At 37.4% G+C, this 20,468-nt stretch overlaps 1 protein-coding gene across 16 annotated transcripts in view; it reads right to left on the reverse strand.

Moving 5' to 3' along the window:
* The window catches only part of VPS8 (VPS8 subunit of CORVET complex), a 267,100-nt gene that overhangs the window by 235,967 nt on the left and 10,665 nt on the right, over positions 1-20,468 (reverse strand). For 15 of the 16 annotated variants that reach the window (XM_036352529.1, XM_036352534.1, XM_036352531.1 and 12 more), the window contains exons 2-5: positions 15,134-15,379; positions 14,286-14,354; positions 6,434-6,564; positions 1,847-1,940 (exon numbers count right to left, since the gene is read on the reverse strand). In XM_036352529.1, coding sequence (XP_036208422.1) covers positions 1,847-1,940; positions 6,434-6,564; positions 14,286-14,354; positions 15,134-15,286 — 447 coding nt within the window. In that variant the 5' untranslated portion in view covers positions 15,287-15,379. Of the gene's footprint in view, positions 1-1,846; positions 1,941-6,433; positions 6,565-14,285; positions 14,355-15,133; positions 15,380-20,468 lie in introns of those variants that run through there. The other variant, XM_036352543.1, reaches the window with a different exon arrangement.

Here is a 20,468-nt window from a genome sequence, read left to right on the forward strand (position 1 = left end):
AGGTTTCCAAAATTAAACAATGAAGTTCATAACTTTAAAAGTTTCATCTCTCCCAAGTGTTCTCCAGGCGTGGATTACAAAGCCCTGATGATCAAGGCCCCAGGCAGCCCTAATAACATCACTAACCACATGGCTAAAGGCATTACTGAACAACTATTCAGGAGAGATATCAAAAATATAACTAGCTTTACATGTTAATAAACCAACCATCACAGAAAAGCATACAATTTAAATTGAGCTGGTAATCCAGAATTAGGAAGGCAGAGTATGAAAACTGTCACAGGAAAAGCAGTTTTCATTTTAACATACCAAAGGAGCTCAGCCATAGCAATGAAATAAGAAGAGAATGCAAACACTCTGGGATTTATTAGAATTTTTTCCTCCTTTTCAAGAAAGAGGAGAAACCCTTTTAAATAACAGATTTATCTAATCATTGTTCAGTGTCTGAGTTTTTGTTCAGTCTCCATTATTCAAAATATTTTTAAAACTACACAGGTGGGTCAAATGACTGTTCTGGTTCATCTTGATTTTGAAAGGAATGAATTTCATCACCTACATAAGGATTAAATTCAGAAAACGTCATGGAAATGTAATCCTCAACAGGTGGTTCCCATTCTAGAAAATATGAGTTACTCTCCACCTAGAAAAGGAAGGACAAATGCCCAAGTTTCCTCCATTGCTTGACTATCTCTCTATTTAAATTGACTTCATGATATATGAGCTGGGTCAGGGTATACGAACTGCCCACAGAGAATACTTTTTCTTCCTTTTTTTTTTGGTATCTGCAATAAGAGCTTTAATAACCTGAAAATTGCAACGCGGTTATGGTGTCATAATGCTACTTCTGTATCAATCTCTTACTCTCCTGAAAAATCAAAACTTTGTCCACATCAAATATATAAAGTGCCAATTAAACTTCATGAAAAGAACATAAAAAACACATCGAAGTTTTTGAGGTATGAATCTGTCATCATCATTATTATCATTATTATTATATATAGGATCTATAAATTGAATTAGCAGACTAAAATTGAAAGAGTACATAAAACTATAGGCTTGGGGGGGTATCAAAGAAAAATTTGATAACACATACCGGAATCAGTGTCTATTGTCTTGGTGAACTATTAAATATTTTTGCATTAACCCAGTGCTCTAAATCATTTTCAGAAAAGACCACAGATATTCTCTTCCAGCCATTTTCCACTGGGCACATTCACCAATACCACCTCCATTTCACAACAAAGAAACACTCGACTTGGAGCCAAAAACCCCAATTTTAAGTAATTACTCTGCTCTCTCCTAACCCAATGATGTAAGGCAAGTTAATATCACCTCTCTAAACCTGACTTCTCACTTGAAAATAGGACATGGCTTTCCCTACTTTCAAAGTTCTAAGAGTAAGTAAAATAAGGTACATGAAAAGACATTGTGAATTATTTTTTTAAAAAAAGAATCACTCAGTTGTAAAAGATTCTGAACAATCATTTCTCCATATGAAAAGACTAAAAGAACAAATACTAACTCACCAAATACACAAGATGGCAACTAAACTGAAAAGGAATTTAAAGAAAAGGCAGATAGTGTTTCTTTTAGGCTTGCTGCCATATTTCATTAGGCACACCCGAGACTCTGAGCAGACCTTTATTTCATGGCCGCACTAATTTCTATGTCAAGATGTGTAGCCATGTCTTGCGAGTCAAAAATAATCACACAAAACCATGAAAGCCAGATTTTATTTTTCTTAAGCCTCGAGCCAAGAGAAGTGCTGTGCTTTGTTTTATGCTCATTCCTACTTCATTATGCCATTGCAGGTTATAAAGCTGGGGGGAGAGAACAAAATACTTACAGCTGCAGACACTATCTGAGCAGAAATTCCCTTCAAAAGTGAGTGTCGCATAACTGATCCATGGAGTGAAAAAGAATCAGGTAACCTCTTCTTCCTAAAAAGAAAAAAAAAAAAGCTTAAGAACAAAAAACAAAACTGAAAAGGCAGGGTCTCAAAGCTTTGAAAGAAACACACACGCACACACACATTAAAAACAAGAAAAGTGGAGAGGTATAAAGAGTCTAATAGTCCCACATTAAGATGTTGTATTAAACCCACATTGAACCTTAGAGAAGTCAGGCAGGAAAACGAAGAAAGCCGCAATCCTTTTTCACTGATTTAAACACTTCCATGCCCACCTTAATATAGCAAGAGGTTCTACTACTCACCAGAAGGTTGCCTATAGAGCACTCCTCCTGCCCTACATGTCTTCATCCCCTCTACCTGCCTTCTACCTTCGCCCACCTTTCTTGCCCTCCTCCTTTCTATAACCACCTTCTCATTCTTCAGCCAACCACCTCAAATTCCCCATTCACTATTCATTCTCTGCTGCTCCTACTAACAGCTCCTTTCATTTACTCTACTCATCATCATACAAAATACAATTTTTAAAACTTTTACCAAACATTGAGCACCTACTCTGTGTGACCAAAAGTATGCTCTGGAGATGCAAAAATAATCAAGTCCAGGTTCCTACTCTCAAGGACCTCATAGCCTGATGGCGAACCTATGACACGCATGTCAGAGGTGACACGCGAACTCATTTTTTTGGTTGATTTTTCTTTGTTAAATGGCACTTAAATATATAAAATAAATATAGAAAATATAAATCTTTGTTTTACTATGGTTACAAATATCAAAAAATTTCTATATGTGACACAGCACCAGAATTAAGTTAGGGTTTTTCAAAATGCTGACACGCCGAGCTCAAAAGGTTCGCCATCACTGGCCTAGCTAGAGGGACTAATAAGTAGTTCACTGGTAAATGTAAGGACAGCCCTGGTTAGTGTGGCTCAGTTGGCTGAGAGACACCATGCTCTGAGAGGTCACAGGTTCAATTCCTGGTCAGGGCACATGCCCAGTTTGTGGGCTCACTTCCCAGTAGGGGGACTGCAGGAGGCAGCCAATCAATGATTCTGTCTCACATCTATGTTTCTTTCTCTTCCTCTCCCTTACTCGCTCTCTAAAAATCAATAAAAACATATTTTTTAGAAATTCAAGGATAATGTTAGAGAAGAAAAATCAATAAAACACTATAGAAATGAAATAAATCAGAATTTAATCCTGTTTATTAGGGGAATATCAGGGACAGCTATAGAAAAGAGATGTCTAATCTGGCCTTGATGAATACCTAGGAGTCTGTGAGGCTACAAAAAAGCACAAGCAGAAATATAAAGTGTGTGGGGAGGGGAGGCGCGGTGGTCGGGGAGGGGAGAGGAATGTGAGTACACAAAATACATGAAGCAAGAGGATGGGGGAGAGATGCTTAGAGATTAGGGCAAAATGGTAAGAAGGGTCCAGACTGGTGCCATGACATTATTATATAGGCAAAAAGAAGATGCCATCTCATCAAAAACATTTAAATTATGGTGGTTTCATACAAATTTTAGGATTGTTTGTTCTATATCTGTGAAAAATACCATTGGGTTTTTGTTTTGTTTTTAATTCTCACCTGATAGTATGTTTTTATTCATTTGAGAGAAAGAGAGCGAGACAGAGATGTGAGAGCCCTGCCTGTTGTGGTTCAGTTGGCTAAGTATCATCCTGTAACCCAGAAGGTTGCTGGTTCAATTCATGGTCAGGGCACATGCCCAGTAGGAGGCAGCCAATCAATGTTTCTCTGTCACATTGATGTTTCTCTCTCTCTTTAAAATCAATGAAAACATATATAAAAAAACAAATAAATTAATAAATAAAACACTGATGTGAGAAACATAAATGGGTTGTCTCCTGTAGGTGCCCTGACCAGGAATCAAACTCGCAACCTTTTGGTGCGAGGGTGGATGCTCCAATTGACTGACCCACCCGGCCAGGGCATCATTGGGATTTTGGTAGGGATTTTATTAAATCTCTAGATGGTTTTGGGTATTATGAACATTTAACAATATTAATCTATTAACATGGGATATCTTTCCATTCATTTGTGTCTTCCTCAGTTTCTTTCATCAGTGTACAGCTCTTTCACCTCTGTGATTAAACTTATTCCTGAGTACTTTATTGTTTTTTGATGCTATTGTAAATGGAATTGTTTTATTACTTTTTCTGACATTTTGTTGTTAGTATGTAGAAATGCAAATGACCCAAATTAGCCAATGCAACCTTAGGAAAGAACAACAAAGCTAGACATTACATTTCCTGATTTCAAACTATATAACAAAGTTATAGTAATCAAAGCAGTATGGTACTGGCATGTATTCCAATGGGACAGAATTGAGAGCCCAAAAATAAATATGGGCAACTAAAATTTGACAAGGGAGCCAAGAACACTCAATGGGGAAAGAATTCTTTCTCCAATAAATAGTGTTGAGGAAACTGGATAATCATATGCAGAAGAATAAAACTATACCCCTATCTTACACCACTCACAAAAAATAAATGGATTAAAGACTTAAACATAAGACCTGAAACCATGAAACTCCTAGAAGAAAACATAGGGAAAAATCTCAACATTGGTCTTGGCAAAAAGCATTTTGGACATGACACCAAAAGCACAAGCAACAAAAGCAAATACAAATAAATGGGATTACATCAAACTAAAAAGTTTCTGCACAGCAAAAGAAATAATCAACAAAATTAAAAGGCAATCTATGGAATAGTAGAACATATTTGAAAATCATCTATCTGATAAGGGGTCAATATCCAAAATATATAAGGAACTCTTACAACTCAATATTAAAAAAATAAACAATACAAATAAAATTATGGGCAGAGGATATGAATACTATAGTAGACATTTTTCCCAAAAAGACATACAAATGGCCAACAGCTATAGTACATAAAAAGATGCTCAACCTCACTAATCATCAGCAAATACAAATCAAAGCCACAATGATATATCATCTCATACCTATTAGGATGCTATTATAAAAAAGACAAGAGATAATTGGTGGTGAGGACCTAAGAAAAAAGAAATCCTATTGGTGGGAATGAAAATGATATGGCCATTATGGAAAACAGTATGAATATTTTTCAAAAATTAAAAATAGAACTACCATATGATCCAGCAATCCCACCAAAGGAAATGAAGTCACTATATCTGCACTCCCATGTTCACTGCTGCATTTTTCACAATAGTCAATATAGGGAAACAACCCAATAGTCCATCTACAGAAAAATGGATAAAAAAGATGTGGAGGATGTGTGTGTGTGTGTGTACAATATGGAATATTATTCAGCGATGACAAAGAAAGAAATCCTGCTATTAGTGCCAAAATGATGGACACTGAGGGCATTATGCTACATGAAATAAGTCAGACAGAGAAAGGCAAATACTGTATGATCTCATATGTGGAATGTAAAAAAGCCAAACTCATAAAATAGTAGTTTCCAGGGGCTGGAGCTTGGGGGAAATGCAGAGATGTTGGCCAAAGGGTACAGACCTCCAGTTACAATATGAATAAGTTCTGGGGAATCTGATGTACAGCATGATTACTATAGCTAACAATGCTGTATATACTTGAAAGTTGCTAAGAGAGCAGATCCTAAGTGTTCTCACCACAAAAAGAAATGGCAATTATGTGAGGTGATGGAGGTGTTAACTAACCCTCTGTGGTAATCATTTCACAATATATGTATATCAAAGAATCACACTGTATACCTTTAGTCTACAGTGTTACATCTCAATTACATCTCAATAAAGCTGAAAAAGTTTTAAGTTATCTATTTATAGGAAACAGTGATGAACAGGTTAATATACCCAGCAATGGCCCCTCATCCACAAAAGCTGACAACCTAAAGAAGACAGCACTGATACAGGTGAAATTTAAGAAGAAAAGAAAAATACAGACAACTTTATCAACATTAAAGTTACACATGAATTCAATAAAGTATTTACATTATGCTTCCTCCACTTCTCTTTCCTTTTCATGTGCTCTCCAAGAATTTAGAAGGTGAAAAGCAGCCAAAATGAACTTATTTAGGGTTAAAAGTCCTTTTAACAAATCTTTAATCATCTTTGTGACTCTCCTCTGAACCCATTCCAAGGGAATGAAGGAATGTTGGAGCTGACCTTAGAGAGTGGGAAGAAGGGGGTGAGGCGTGCAGGGAACAGAAAGATGGTGAGTAAACCAAGCTCCATGTTTCTACACTGTGCCAGGTTTGATTTGTGCTCCCTTCAGGGGCTCTACTGCTTTGGGGAGTCCCTGGCTGTTATTACAGCTTCCTACTGGAGGTGCAAAAGACGGTGGTCATAGTACCCATCTTTTTATCCTCTCTCCTCAACAGTGCCAAAATCTTTAGGGCCTAATACGCATATTACTTCCACCCAAGTGGGGCTTCTACTTCCTATGCAGGGCTTCAGCAGACCATATTGCACTATAAAGAAATATTTAAATTTTAAATGATCAAATATGTCAATTATTTGCAATTGTGATTTCAATGAGTACTTACCTTTTTAAGTTGGTCCTGTCACCACTATCTGAGCTTGCCACAGATGAAGTATCATAGGAGTGAGAATCAATAGTATCAATGTTTAACAATGTAGGATCCTCAAGAACAAAGGACTCATCTTCATCATCAGTCTAAATTGAAAGAATATGGATCAATAAATTCAAAATTCCAAAAAATCTGTAAGTCAGATAGGCATTAATAGGTTTCTCCAAAACATCTGCATGCTTATTTTTGCTTTACACCTCTTTTCTACGCATTGTTATTGACCAGAGAGGCACAGTACAGAATTAAATTTCAACTCTAGATAGACATCTTTCTACAAAAAGCTCACTCCAAAAATGTCTTTCTTGTAGCAGGAAGAAGGAGCAATTATGCAGATTGTTAGCTGCAGAATATTTCTTAAAATTCAAATCTGTATAGATGTGCTTCTAGTTAACTAACAGTCAATGGCTAATTAGAAGAAAACAAATACCACCTGACTATAAATAGTGCACAATGAGAAATATGACAGGCAACACAAGAAAGGCATTATGGGTTGGGAAGAGCATGTGCAAACAGTGATTTCATAATATGGATTTTGTCCATGGAAAAAGAAGTAGTCCAAAATGACTGGAGTATATGAGGAGGAGTTGGAGGTGATGGTAGAAAGAAAAATAAACTATAACACAAATCATAAAAAAGCCTTATATCCCATTGAGCTGCATGATAGCAGAGTCCATGTCTTTCTAGTCCACCACTGTATCCCTAGTGCCTAGTACAATACCTGACACATAATCAGTACTCATTTGTTTAATGAATTAGTGTCCTATATAGAGTAGGCAGTGGGAAGGCAACTGAGATTTTTAAGTAGACACACATCATAGGAACCATGTTTTAGAAAGATAAATGGGGCAGTGTGAAGATGGATGAGGGTAGAAGGGGGAGACTGAGGCAGGGAGACTATTAAGAACCAGTAAGAAGGCTATTGGAACATCAAGGAAAGAGAGGAGTCCAGCCTAGGAATGCAACAGAAGAGATCAAGAAAAAGAATAATGACAGAGATATTACTGAGATAAAATCCTAAATTTGTGGTTATCATTTATATGGGGGGAGGGAGTTTAAGGCAGAAGTCAAAGAAGATTCCAAGGATTTCAGCTTGAGAAACTAGGCAAAAGGTGATATTACTGAGATAAGAAAGCAGAATGGCAGATAAAGCAGAATGAGGAGTTCGGCTTTGAACAAGTGGATTCTGAGCAACAGACATAAAAGAAAAATGTTCTGATCATACCTTCTCTTTTAGCTGGACTACCTTCTGCCTTACCATTTCCATTAATGTTCGTAAGAGAGCAGTCCATACTCATTATCTCTACTTTCTCCACCCATTACCAGCTACTGACAACTACCCTTGCTGAAATTAGCCAAATCCACTGGCCTATTTTCAGTTAGTATGTTCTCATCCTCTATGCCTCATTCAACACTACTGACCATTCCCTACTTGAAACTTTCTCTTCCCTTAGTTTCTAGTACATCTCTTTGCTGGTAATCCTCCAAGTTATGTGGTCTCTTCTAGCAGTCATGTTCTCTATTTTCTCCTCAGTCTAACCTTTAAATGATACTGTTCCCCAGGATTATATTCTTAGCACTCTTCCTGCTTCACTGACTATAGGAACAAGCAAATCCATATCTATAGCTTCAAGTACAATGTCATGCTAATGGCTTCAAAATCTGTATCGTCAGTTTCAACATTTCTCTTGAGGTTTAGGCTCATATTTCCAACTGCTTTTCAGATATCTCCACACACAAGTCTGCTAAGAACAGGGTTAAGGTTAGCAAGGAAACATTATGCTACTTGAGAGCTGTACAAGAATGGAACAACTGCTAGGAAAAGAGAAAGGAAATAATTCAGAAATCAGAACTATAGCGCAAAGGTCTTAAACAGGAGAGTCAATCAGAATCTTATTTGGTTTTCTTAAATACATGGGGATATAATTAAAGAAAATAGCGAAGTTAAGCCAGGGTTGAGAGCTTACAGGTTAAGTTAAAGAAAAAGTTTAACAGAAAAGTGGACAAAAGATATAAAAAGGCAATTCACAAAACAGATATCCAAATGGCCAAATATATGTCAAGGTACCCAGTTTCATCAGTCTCCAGGGAATATCAGATTTAAAAACTATGATGTGATACCACTACACACTTATACGAAGGAATGGCTAAGTGAAAAAGAGAGAAAAATTCAAAAGTTGGTAAGGATAGGGTAACCAGAACACCATATATGTGCTAAAGTATATATTATTACAACCACTTTGAAAAATCCATGGCAGTATCTACCAAGGCTGAACATACCCATATCTGATGACTCAGCAATTCTACACCTAGGTTTATATCCCATAGAAATGTGTGTCTTTATGTATGTATGTATATACAGAGCTAAAGACATGAATGAGAATATTCACAGCAGCACTTTTCATAGTAGCCAGGAAATAAAAAGTACACAAATGCCCAATAACATGAATAAATAATGGTATATACCAGTGATGGCGAACCTATGACACGCGTGTCAGAGGTGACACGCGAACTCATTTTTTTGGTTGATTTTTCTTTGTTAAATGGCACTTAAATATATAAAATAAATATAAAAAATATAAATCTTTGTTTTACTATGGTTACAAATATCAAAAAATTTCTATATGTGACACGGCACCAGAGTTAAGTTAGGGTTTTTCAAAATGCTGACATGCCGAGCTCAAAAGGTTCGCCATCACTGGTATATACATAAAAATTTTATATGGCAATGGGAATGAACAATTATATGCAAAAATATTACTAAATCTAAAGACATAATATTGAGAAAAGTAAGTCAGACACTCAAAAACACATAATGTATAATTCCATGTATATAAAGTTCAAAGCAGGCAAGCTAATCAATGGTGGTAGACGTTAGGATGGTTTGGGTGCTGAAGGGGCACAAAAGGAGCTTCTGCTGTACTAGTAATGTTTTCCTTCTTCATCTGGATTCTGGTTACATAGGGCGTTCAGTTTGTGAAAATTCACCAAGTGTACACTTATGATTTGTGCACTTTTTCTATATGTATGTTATACTTCAATAAAAAGTTCAAAAGAGCTTTCTGACAGCACAATGCAACAGTAGGATTGAAGTGAAGCCAGGACTACTCTCAGAGAATGGGAACCTAAGAAGGATCAAGAGACATGGTCTTGATGAGGTTAAAGACCAGGTTTAATGGAAGGGAGTGGAAGGGGAGGTTGTTATAGTTAGAGAATGGAATTTGAAAATTAAAAACCTCAGAGACAGCACAGTTTCAAAGGATGATAAGGCCTAGGAACATTATTTCATACCCTAAATTCTGAAATTTAGGCTGTCTCAGTAATCTCTGCCTTTCCAACCTGTGAAAATCTTGGGTGTCTATTTCTTCCCAGACTCTCTCCAGGTTGATTTTGATGAACATCTGAACCAACATATCCTAGAGCAGCGGTTCTCAACCTGTGGGTAGCGACCCCTTTGGGGGTTGAACGAACCTTTCACAGGGGTTGCCTAAGACCATCGGAAAACACATATAGAATTACATATTGTTTTTGTGATTAATCACTATGCTTTAATTATGTTCAATTTGTAACAATGAAATTGGGGGTCACCACAACATGAGGAATTGTATTAAAGGGTCGCGGTTTTAGGAAGGTTGAGAACCACTGTCCTAGAGCAAGTGCTTATTTAAACTTTCTACTTCTGCTCTTTTCATTTTTTTTCTTCTTAAAAGTCATTTCCTTTAACACATTTGCCCCCCTACAGTCTTCATAATGTTCTACAACTTAAATTACTTTTACTTTCGCTTATTTGCCTGCCTAGCTCTCTTGAGGTGTGAAGGCTGTTCAATTTCTTTTCTTTCTTTTTTTTTTACTTTTTAATAAATTTATAGAGTGACAGTTAAGAAAATTATATAGGTTTCAGGTATACAATTCTATAATACATCATCTATTTATTGTATTGTGTGTTCATCACTCCAAGTCAAGTCATCTGCCATCAACACTTATCCCCTGCCCCCTTTACCTTCTTCCCTGAGACCCTGCCCCATCCAATTTGCAACCCCTCCCAAGCTGTTTGTAGTGGCTTTTCCAAATGAATGACCTGTCCTAGCTCAGGCTTCAGACTTCCCTAAAATCTCTCAAACAAGCAGCAGCTGGCCTCAGCATGCCCCATACCTCTTACTAAGTGGTCCCAGGCCCCGCACTAGCAGCACCCTGTCTTGGTGCACAGGTTGGAATGGGCACTTCCAAGCCCAACACAAGTAGTGCCATCTGTAGGTCACGCTGTAGCTTGTGCCAGCTGGCCCCAGGCAAAGCACAGGCAGTGGTTGACTTTGCACCTCCCAGGAGCCCCTGAGACAGTGCACCCTGTGGTCAGCTTCAGACTATAGCAGATTACAACCCCACCATATCCAGGAGCAACACACTCAAGGGTTGGACTCGGTGAGCACCAAAGCCCCACTGAAGCAAGTCCTGCTCCATGGACTTGCTTGGACTTGTACAGCAGTTATTTCACTGTAGTCGCAGCTGTCCTCACAGCCAATTGGTCTGGGGGGTCAATCCCTCCCAGTGATGCCAACAGTAATCAAAGCTCAACTACAACAGGACAGTACACATAGCCACAAACAGGCAAACCTACAGTGTCCAGCTCAGGTGACTGGGGAAGCTGAGCCATTGGGAGCTAGAGGATACCTACTACACAAGCCAACTCTACCAACTCCAGGAGACAAAGCATATCTACCTCATATATAGAAACAAACACAGGGAAGCAGCCAAAATGTGCAGACAAAGAAACAGGTCGAAAATGAAAGAACAGAAGAAATCTCTAGAAAAAGAACTAAATTAAATAGAAGCAAGGAAACTGCCAGTGACAGATTTCAAAACAATGGTTATAAGGATGCTCAAGGAACTTAATGAGGACTTCAAGGAACTTAGTGAGAACATCAATGACATCAAAAAGGACCAGTTAGCCCTAACCCAGTGATGGTGAACCTTTTGAGCTTGGCGTGTCAGCATTTTGAAAAACCCTAACTTAACTTTGGTACCGTGTCACATATAGAAATTTTTTGATATTTGCAACCATAGTAAAACAAAGATTTATATTTTTTATATTTATTTTATATATTTAAGTGCCATTTAACAAAGAAAAATCAACCAAAAAAAGAGTTTGTGTGTCACTTCTGACACACATGTTATAGGTTCGCCATCACTGGCCTAACTGGTTTGGCTCAGTGGATAGAGCGTCGGCCTGTGGACCGAAAGGTCCCAGGTTCGATTCCGGTCAAGGGCATGTACCTTGGTTGCGGGCACATCCCCAGGAGGTGTGCAGGAAGCAGCTGATTGATGTTTCTCTCTCATCCATGTTTCTAACTCTCTATCCCTCTCTCTTCCTCTCTGTAAAAATCAATAAAAATACATTTTAAAAAAACAAAAAACAAAAAGGACCAGTTAGAAATGAAGGATACCCTAACTGAATTAAAAAATAATTTACAGGGATTTGACAGTAGAGTAGAGGATTACAAGAATCAAATCATCGATTTGGAATATGAAGAAGCAAAAAACACCCAATCAGAAGAGCAAGAAGAAAAAAGAATAAAAAAATATAAAGACAGTATAAGGAGTCTCTGGGACAACTTCAAGCATACCAACATTCACATCCTGGTGGTGCCAGGAGAAGAGAGGAAGCAACAAATTCAAAACCTATTTGAAAAAATAATGACAGAAAACTTCCATTATCTGGTGAAAAAAAATAGACATACAAGTCCAGGAAGCACAGAGAGTTCCAAGCAAGATGAACCCAAAGAGGCCCACAAAAGACACATCATAATTAAAATGCCAAAGGTTAAAGACAAAGAGAGAATCTTAAAAGCAGCAAGAGAAAAACAGTTACCTATAAGGGAGCACCCATACGAGTGTCAGCTAATTTCTCAACGTTGTAGGCCAGAAGAGAGTGATAAGAAATAAAGTGATGAAAAGCAAAAACGTACAACCAAGATTACTCTACCCAGCAAAGCTATCATTTAGAATTTAACACATTGTTTGCAGGTAGTTTTTATCGCACGCTAACAGGTGGCGCGGGCCATTTTTGCTAATTTTTTGCGCAAATGGCAACATTCAATAAAATTACGATAACTTTAGTTTACATATTTATACGTTACCCACATTCTACCGCTAGTCTATAAAAAACATATTAATACGTGTCCCGCGCTCTACTACACTGGTAGAACATATAAATACTTAAAACGTATAAATAAGTTTCCCACATACAATGTGTTAAGTCAGATAAAGAGTTTTAGAAACAAGAAAAAGCTAAAGGACCTCATCTCCACCAAACCAGTATTACATAAAATGCTAAAGAGTCTTCTTTAAGAAGAAGGTCAAAAATATGAATAATAAAATGGCAATAAATACGTATCTATCAACAATTGAATCTAAAAATCAAAATAAACGAACAAGGAGTCTAATGAACAAAATAAACTGGTGAATAAAATTGAACCAGAGACCTGGAAACATGGAACAGACTGACAAATCTCAGAGGGAAGACTGAGTGTGTGTGTGTGTGTGTGCGCGCGCGCGGCGGGGGTTGGAGGGGAGATTCACCAAAGAACTTATATGCATACATGCATTTCCCATGGACATAAACAATAAATAGGGTGATGAAGGCCTGGGACAGGGTGGGATTTAGGTGGAGTGATGCAATGGGGGGGCGGGGGGGCAGTGCAATGGGAGGGGACATCTGTAATGCTCTCAACAATAAAAAGTTTTTTTTTAAAGTAACAGCAATATCAACTAATATAAAAATAGAAATAAAAGTCATGTGAGTAAAATGAAAGCTACAATTCACAAAGAAAGTAGTTCCCATCCTATAATAAAGTGTTGGCTATTACCCTAAAAGCAGTATACGGAAAGAAGTAATAAAGACCAAGGCCCAACTCACTCAGAGCTGTGGGACCAGTGGGCATTTCTGCTGGGGAAACTTTGCATCATTATCTTTTAGAAAATACAACCAAGGATCTGAAATAGATTTATACATTAAAAAATAGAAGCTAAAACCTTCAAGGGAAGTCTTAAGTAAGTTTGTAAAAGATCAAGAAGACTGAGTTGAAGAATTGTCAGCAGATGCAGGGTATAGTTCACAAACATGTACTTCCACAAAGTTCCTTTACAAAGTCTTTATATCGCTAATTCAGAAAAGGATAACATCATTTCAAAAGTCTGAGAAACTTTTTAATAGAGATAGTACTCATAAGATAAATTATGGAGGTTGCTTTTTCTTTATATAGAAGGATGATGAGGCACATTGCAAGGCTGCAGATGCTCTTTAGTATCAGAGGATGAGCTATTTGAATATCACTGGTAGCGATAATGTTATCATAATGTTATCATGTTAACATAATACAAATCTCAAAAGTGACATGAGTTTAGTATTTCAACTCACTTAATAAAACATTTTTTTTAAATCTACCAAGTAGGAGGCATTGTACTGGGCACAAAGATGACCAAGACATGGCTTCTGCCCTTAAAAAGCTCACAATCTAGATCAGCACTGTCCAACAGAACTTTCTGCAAAGATAGAAATAGTTTGCATCTCTGCTGTTCACTACAGTAACCACTAGCTACATGTGGATTACTGAGCACTTGAAATGTGTCTTGTACAACTGAGGAATTAAATTTTTAATTCTTGTTTAACTGTAATTAATGTAAATTTAAAATGCCACATGTGGCTAGTGGTTCCCACATTGGACAGTGCAGATATTGATATATACTAGTATACTATAACTAATCTAGTAGTATTATAATCAATACCATAAAATGATCACTAATATATACTTACCTCATTTAGTATGCTTTCCAATGTTGGAGGAGTATCAACTTGAGGAATATCAAACTCCTTGTCATCAATCTAAATAGAGAAAAGAAATTAATGCTCACACAATGATGCTTTCCCTCTTACAATCATGTGTTTTAATTAATTTTTAACCATTAATTAAGAGACACACATACTACCAAACTGATCACACAGAAAGCAACTCAGTAAAAATCCATGGTAATAAGGATCAGGTCAAAAGACTACAGAATTGTTTCCTTTCCAATCCACCTATCAGTGATTATAAAGACAAATAATGCACTGACTGCACCATCCTAACAGCCCTTTCCAGAAAGCTTCTGTTGAAGGACTTTGGCATCTGCTTTCTTAGATATGACAAAACAGCATGTTTTATGACAATCCCTAATTTTCGAGGTTTAGACATAAGTCATATAAGCTATATATACAAAGGTCTGACATTGCATTTGTTAGTCATTTCGTAAATGATGGTGAGATTAACTAGGTCAAACAATTTGTCATTAAATACTCTCATGGGGGGGGGGGGAATTATCTATGTAAGAATTCTAAACCTACCACTAGCTCTATGATCTTAAGTCGTTTAATATAGTGGCACTTCAGTTTCTTCTTTTATAAAATGGATTGTCAGAGTACTGTAAAGCTCAAATGAGAACATGTAATAAAGTATTTCATAAACTAAAATGAACTATACAAATGAAGAGTGATAGTATCTCATAAAACTGTATACAGACTCTTATTAATCCATGCAAAAATGATAGATTTAAAGTCTTTGATTATAAAGTACAGTCTAATCAACATTCCTGTCAAATTCATCACTTAACAAAAGTTGAATTTACCAGATCATTTTTGAACTCCAGTTCCTTGTCCAGATCTATGTAGGAGAATTTCGAAAGTGAAGCTTCTAGACTGAAAGATTTATTCAGTTCTTCTTCAGTAGTCTTGGCACAGAGGCTCTGTTCCACATTTTCATGGTCTGGTTCATTTTCCATATTTACTTGTAAGAACTGTATTCAGTCAATCCAAGCAAGTTATTATTTGTTTGTTTTTTTGGCCTTAAATCATGATGACCTGAATGATTATCTCTTTTCAAAAAAGAAAATAATATGTTATTTAGATTTCCTCAACTGGACATTCTGAAGACTTACTTGGTCAGACTTTTGGGAAACTTAATCATCTTGAATATAGGCAAAGGGAAATCAAAACTGGGATATGAGGTATGATATGGAGCTGGGTTTCTATGGGAGCATAAAGGAAGAACATCTAACTGAGGAGTCTAGGAAGGGACCCACCACCCGAAGTCATAAGTCTGGTGATAGTGACAGACTTGGGATAAACACAGTCAAAGACCTGGTATTAATTAGATTTATGTTCCTAAGAGCATAAGGACAAACTGGTGCCAGAAGCTACAATTAACCCTTTCATCACATTCTTAAACCTCAGAGTAGATCTCCAGTTCCTCTGTAGATTAGCATATAGACCAAGTTTTTCACTGGCATCTATACAGGGCCACAGATCCCTCAGGGAGCCTTGGGTAGACACAAAGAGCACAAAATGAATAGCTAGTCACTTAATATGATACTAGTAAAGCAAAGGGTTAAGATCTCTCAGGGTAGGTAACAATTTTGCTGAAATAAAATAATTCCACAACCAACTAGAGATTTCTAGAAAGAAAGCCAGTCATACAGAAACATGGACATTTTCAGGGGAAACTGAAATACTTTTTTAAAAAAAAGTGTGCACTTTTTTTTTTTGTAGATTTCACAGCGCTAAATAATACAATGCTATATCAAAAAGAAACAGATGGCCAGGCTGGCGTGGCTCAGTGGTTGAGCGTCAACTTATGAACCAGGAGGTCACGGTTCAATTCCCAGACAGGGCACATGCCTGGGTTGTGGGCTTAATCCCCAGTAGGGAGCGTGCAGGAGACAGCCAATCAATGATTCTTGTTCATCACTGATGTTTCTATCTCTCTCTCCCGCTCTGAAATCAATAAAAATATATTTTTTAAAAAAGAAACAGATAATTTTGTTTATTCACAAAATTGTCTAGCACGCAATTATCTGCAAAATTTCTAGAATACTAAAAATATAGCCAGGAAAAAGTAATTATAGGTGTAGAGATTAAATTTACTTTTAAATGTTTTTAGTTTATGTTATAATTAGACTTCAATTGACCAAACTTTTAAAAATCCATCACTTAGCTCTACCTGCTTAGAATAAAGAAATAAAAATATGAAAACAGAAACAATGCCATAGTAATAATGATAATAAAAACAACTCTCCCCACCAAACTCCTCTTACTCTTACTCTTGCCTTCACGTTAGTGAAGTAAAGGCAAAAGAAAAAAAAAAGAGCTGACAACCGCTGAGCCATTGAAAGAGCTAATGTTTTAAAGGGAATAGAGCATGTTGTTATTTTTTAAATACATAACATGCCCAAAATACAAAATGTTATCTAACTGGGCTCATTTTTTTGTTTAATTAGGCTCATTTTTTATTTATTTTATTTTTTCCATCACCATTAATTCCCCATTTTCCCATACTTACAATTAATTTCACTTCCTTCAGTGTTTCAGTTTTGTCACACTAAAAAAATTAATATCTACTATGTGTATGACTCATGAAGACTGTTTTTTTAAGGGCTGAAACCAATTTTTTCTAGCTAGTACATTTGGCATATTATCAAATACAGACTAATTTCTTTCACATGCCACAGAAGATAGACTCTAAGGCTTTTATAAAACACATGCTATTAAATATATTCCTAAAAGACATAATTGAGGGTACTCTGTATCTGGCAACATTAGAAAGTATCCTTCCAATCTCAGTTACTAAATGTACTGCTTCTTTTGCAATGAGCCAAATATGGTAGCAATATTAGCAATATTATATGCCTTTCTTCAAAGAAAACTGAGCTAGCTCATGAAAAGTTACTTCTTAATAAAGTTCACTCTTGTTTGTACTACTTAGCAAAAATTATTACAATTAGTCAAAGAATGTTTGCAAACATGCACAATTAAATTTATATTCAGTGATTCCTCAGGAAAGTTACTGAGATTTATTCATATGTGTATACTAGAGGCCCAGTGTACAAAATTCGTACATGGGGGGGGGGGGGAGATGGAGGTCCCTCAGCCTGGCCTACACCCTCTCACAATCCAAAACCGCTGGCTCCTAATCGCTTGCCTGCCTGCCTGATTGCCCCTAACCACTCGCCTGCCTGCTTGATCGCCCCTAACCACTCACCTGCCTGCCTGATCACCCCTAACTGCCTCTGCCTGCCTGCCTGATCACCCCTAACCACTCTGCCTGCCTGCCTGATTGCCCCTAACTGCTCACCTGACTGCCTGCCTGATCGCCCCTAACCGCTTGCCTGCTTGCCTGATCACCCCTAACCACTCTGCTTGGCTGCCTGATTGCCCCTAACCACTTGCCAGCCTGTCTGATCACCCCTAACCACTCTGCCTGCCTGATCACAACTGCTCACCTGTCTGCCTGATCACCCCTAACTGCTCGTCTGCCTGCCTGACCGCCCCTAACCGCCTCTGCCTCTACCCCAACCCCCACTGCCACAGCTTCATCTGGAAGGACATCGGAAGGTCATTCAGCTGTCCAGTCGAATTAGCATATTACGCTTTTATTATTATAGAAACACGCACTTAAATAGTAGAAAAGACCATAGAGAAAAAAAGAAAGCTTTTATATAACCTACAATGTTTCATTCTTCGCATTTGTCTTTCTAAAATAACTGAGAAAAGAGAACAACTTTTTTCTAGCTCTTTTGATATCTCCTACCTGGAATTAGAGGCTCACAGAACTGCTCAGTCAGCATCTCTGAACACCAATAAAAGAACATCGTCCTGCCATGCTACCCTACTTCATTTCCAACCTTCACCTCACTGAGCTCCGGTGATTGATGTGATGTGGTAGCAAAGTGAAAAGAACACAAGTCAAAGGGTCAATTAAAATCAGTCTTGAATCTAGACTTTACCAGTTCCTATCGATAACCTTGGTCAATCTGTCTATCCTTTTGGAGCCTGTCTATTTCTACATCTGTAAGATGAACTTTACTGAGGCTCTTTGTGTTCTTTACACAGAGCAGCACCCCTTGTTCTGAAAAGGGCTCCTTCAAACCATGTGGTTCTCGTGGAGGCTGACAATCAAAAATCTCAGAGGAAAGGCATGGGAGGGTAGATGGGTGGATGGGATAAGATCAACCAAAGAACTTGTATGCATATATGCATAACCCATGGACACAGACAATAGGAGGTGAAGGCCTGGAGCAGAGCAGGCTAGAAGGGATCAATGGGGGGTTGGGGGGGGGGGGACATTTGTAATACTTTCAATAAAGATTTAATTTAAAAAATTAAAATAAAATAAAAAATTTTAAATCCCCTAGTAATAGAGATTGCCTAAAGTAACCAGAGTCCTTCACCAGGATTCATTAAAATAGAACTGGTGAGAAAGATCCACTGCCATTGTTCTCTAACCCAGTGGTTCTCAACCTTCTGGCCCTTTAAATACAGTTCCTCATGTTGTGACTCAACCATAAAATTATTTTCGTTGCTACTTCATAACTGTAATGTTGCTACTGTTATGAATCGTAATGTAAATATCTGATATGCAGGATGGTCTTAGGCGACCCCTGTGAAAGGGTCGTTCAACCACCAAAGGGGTCGCGACCCACAGGTTGAGAACCGCTGCTTTAAACAATGAGTAATAAGGCTGGGCAGCACCTCTCCCTGCCTCACCCTATTCTGCAGAAAAGGAGATCATTTATTCAGTACATATCAACCAAACACCTACTATGCATCTGTTACTGGAAATCTACCTCTACAGACACAATTTACATTCTAGGTTCAGATTCTCTAGCAAGAATTAAATCAACCCACAAACACAAGCTGGAAAGAAGAGGAAAGAGTGTCCTAATATCATTAAAGTCGCAAGTTTCCAATTTTCTATGAAGTTAGCTCTGGAAGTTTGGATATATAAGCCAAAATACTCTCCCAATTTTCTTTTTTTGGTCACTTACAATTGAGAGTCCTGACTCCTAGGAATGCAATTACCTATTTTGTAAGAATAAATGATACAGTGACTGTAAAACATTTAAAATAATGCTTAGACACAGAATAGGCTTTCAAGAAATATTAGCTATTATCATTTAAAATTTCCTCAAAAATATCCAAATTCTTTTAAAGTTAAAGACCCTGAAACAAGAGCCAGTATTTTGTTATGATGTAGCCCACACTAAGCTATCAAAAGAATACCTTATCAGAAGGATATGCTTCTAATATAATATTAGAAGTTTATTCATGAGATGAGTTGTGGGGTTTTGCCTAAGACTAGCACAGCCTCCAGCAAAGTGATACGCACACTTAATAAAAACTTAATTATGATAAGTATCTTATAATACTAACTCATTCTAAAATTATGCCTTTTTTTACATCAACGTCCTCTTTTGTCACTAACCAGCAGTTTTTCCTTTCTTTATGTCAATAAATGTTTCCAGCCCAAATACTAGTAGACCTGCTAAATCGAAAGATCACAATGCTCATTTTTTTCCAAAAAAAGAGTTCACCAGAGCAGCTTCTATAAACTTTTTAGAAACTGAGTGTGCCTGAACCTACCTGTCATAGGCAGAATAACAGTGCCCAGTGATGCCCTTTCTAATCCCCAGAACCTCTGACTGTTACGTGTCAAAAGGGATCAGCAGTTTTGATTAAATTCGGATTTTGAGTTGGGATATTTTCCTGGATTATCTGGTGGGCCCAATGGAATCACAAGGGTCTTTAGCGGTGGAAAAGGGAGGCAGAAGAATGTCAGAGGACGAGATGTGACAACAGAAGATGCTATATTGTAGGCTTTGAAGATGAAGGAAGGGTGCCAGAAGACAAGGAATTCACTCAGTCTTTAGAAGCTGCAAAAGACAAGTAGGGGATTCGCTCCTGTGGCAGAAGAACCCAGCCCTGCCACAGCTTGAATTTAGCCTACGAAGACTGGTGCTGGATTTGTGAATCACAGAACTGGACAGTAATAAATCTATGTTTTAAGCTACTATATTTGTGGCAATTTGTCACATTAACAATAGGGAACAAATATACTAACAAATTTCAATTATTTGTTAGTAACATCTTCAACATTCTGAAATACTAACCCCTCCCTTGTTACTTGGT

The sequence above is a fragment of the Myotis myotis genome, unplaced genomic scaffold, assembly GCF_014108235.1.
Source record: "Myotis myotis isolate mMyoMyo1 unplaced genomic scaffold, mMyoMyo1.p scaffold_m19_p_2, whole genome shotgun sequence".
NCBI lineage: Eukaryota > Metazoa > Chordata > Mammalia > Chiroptera > Vespertilionidae > Myotis > Myotis myotis.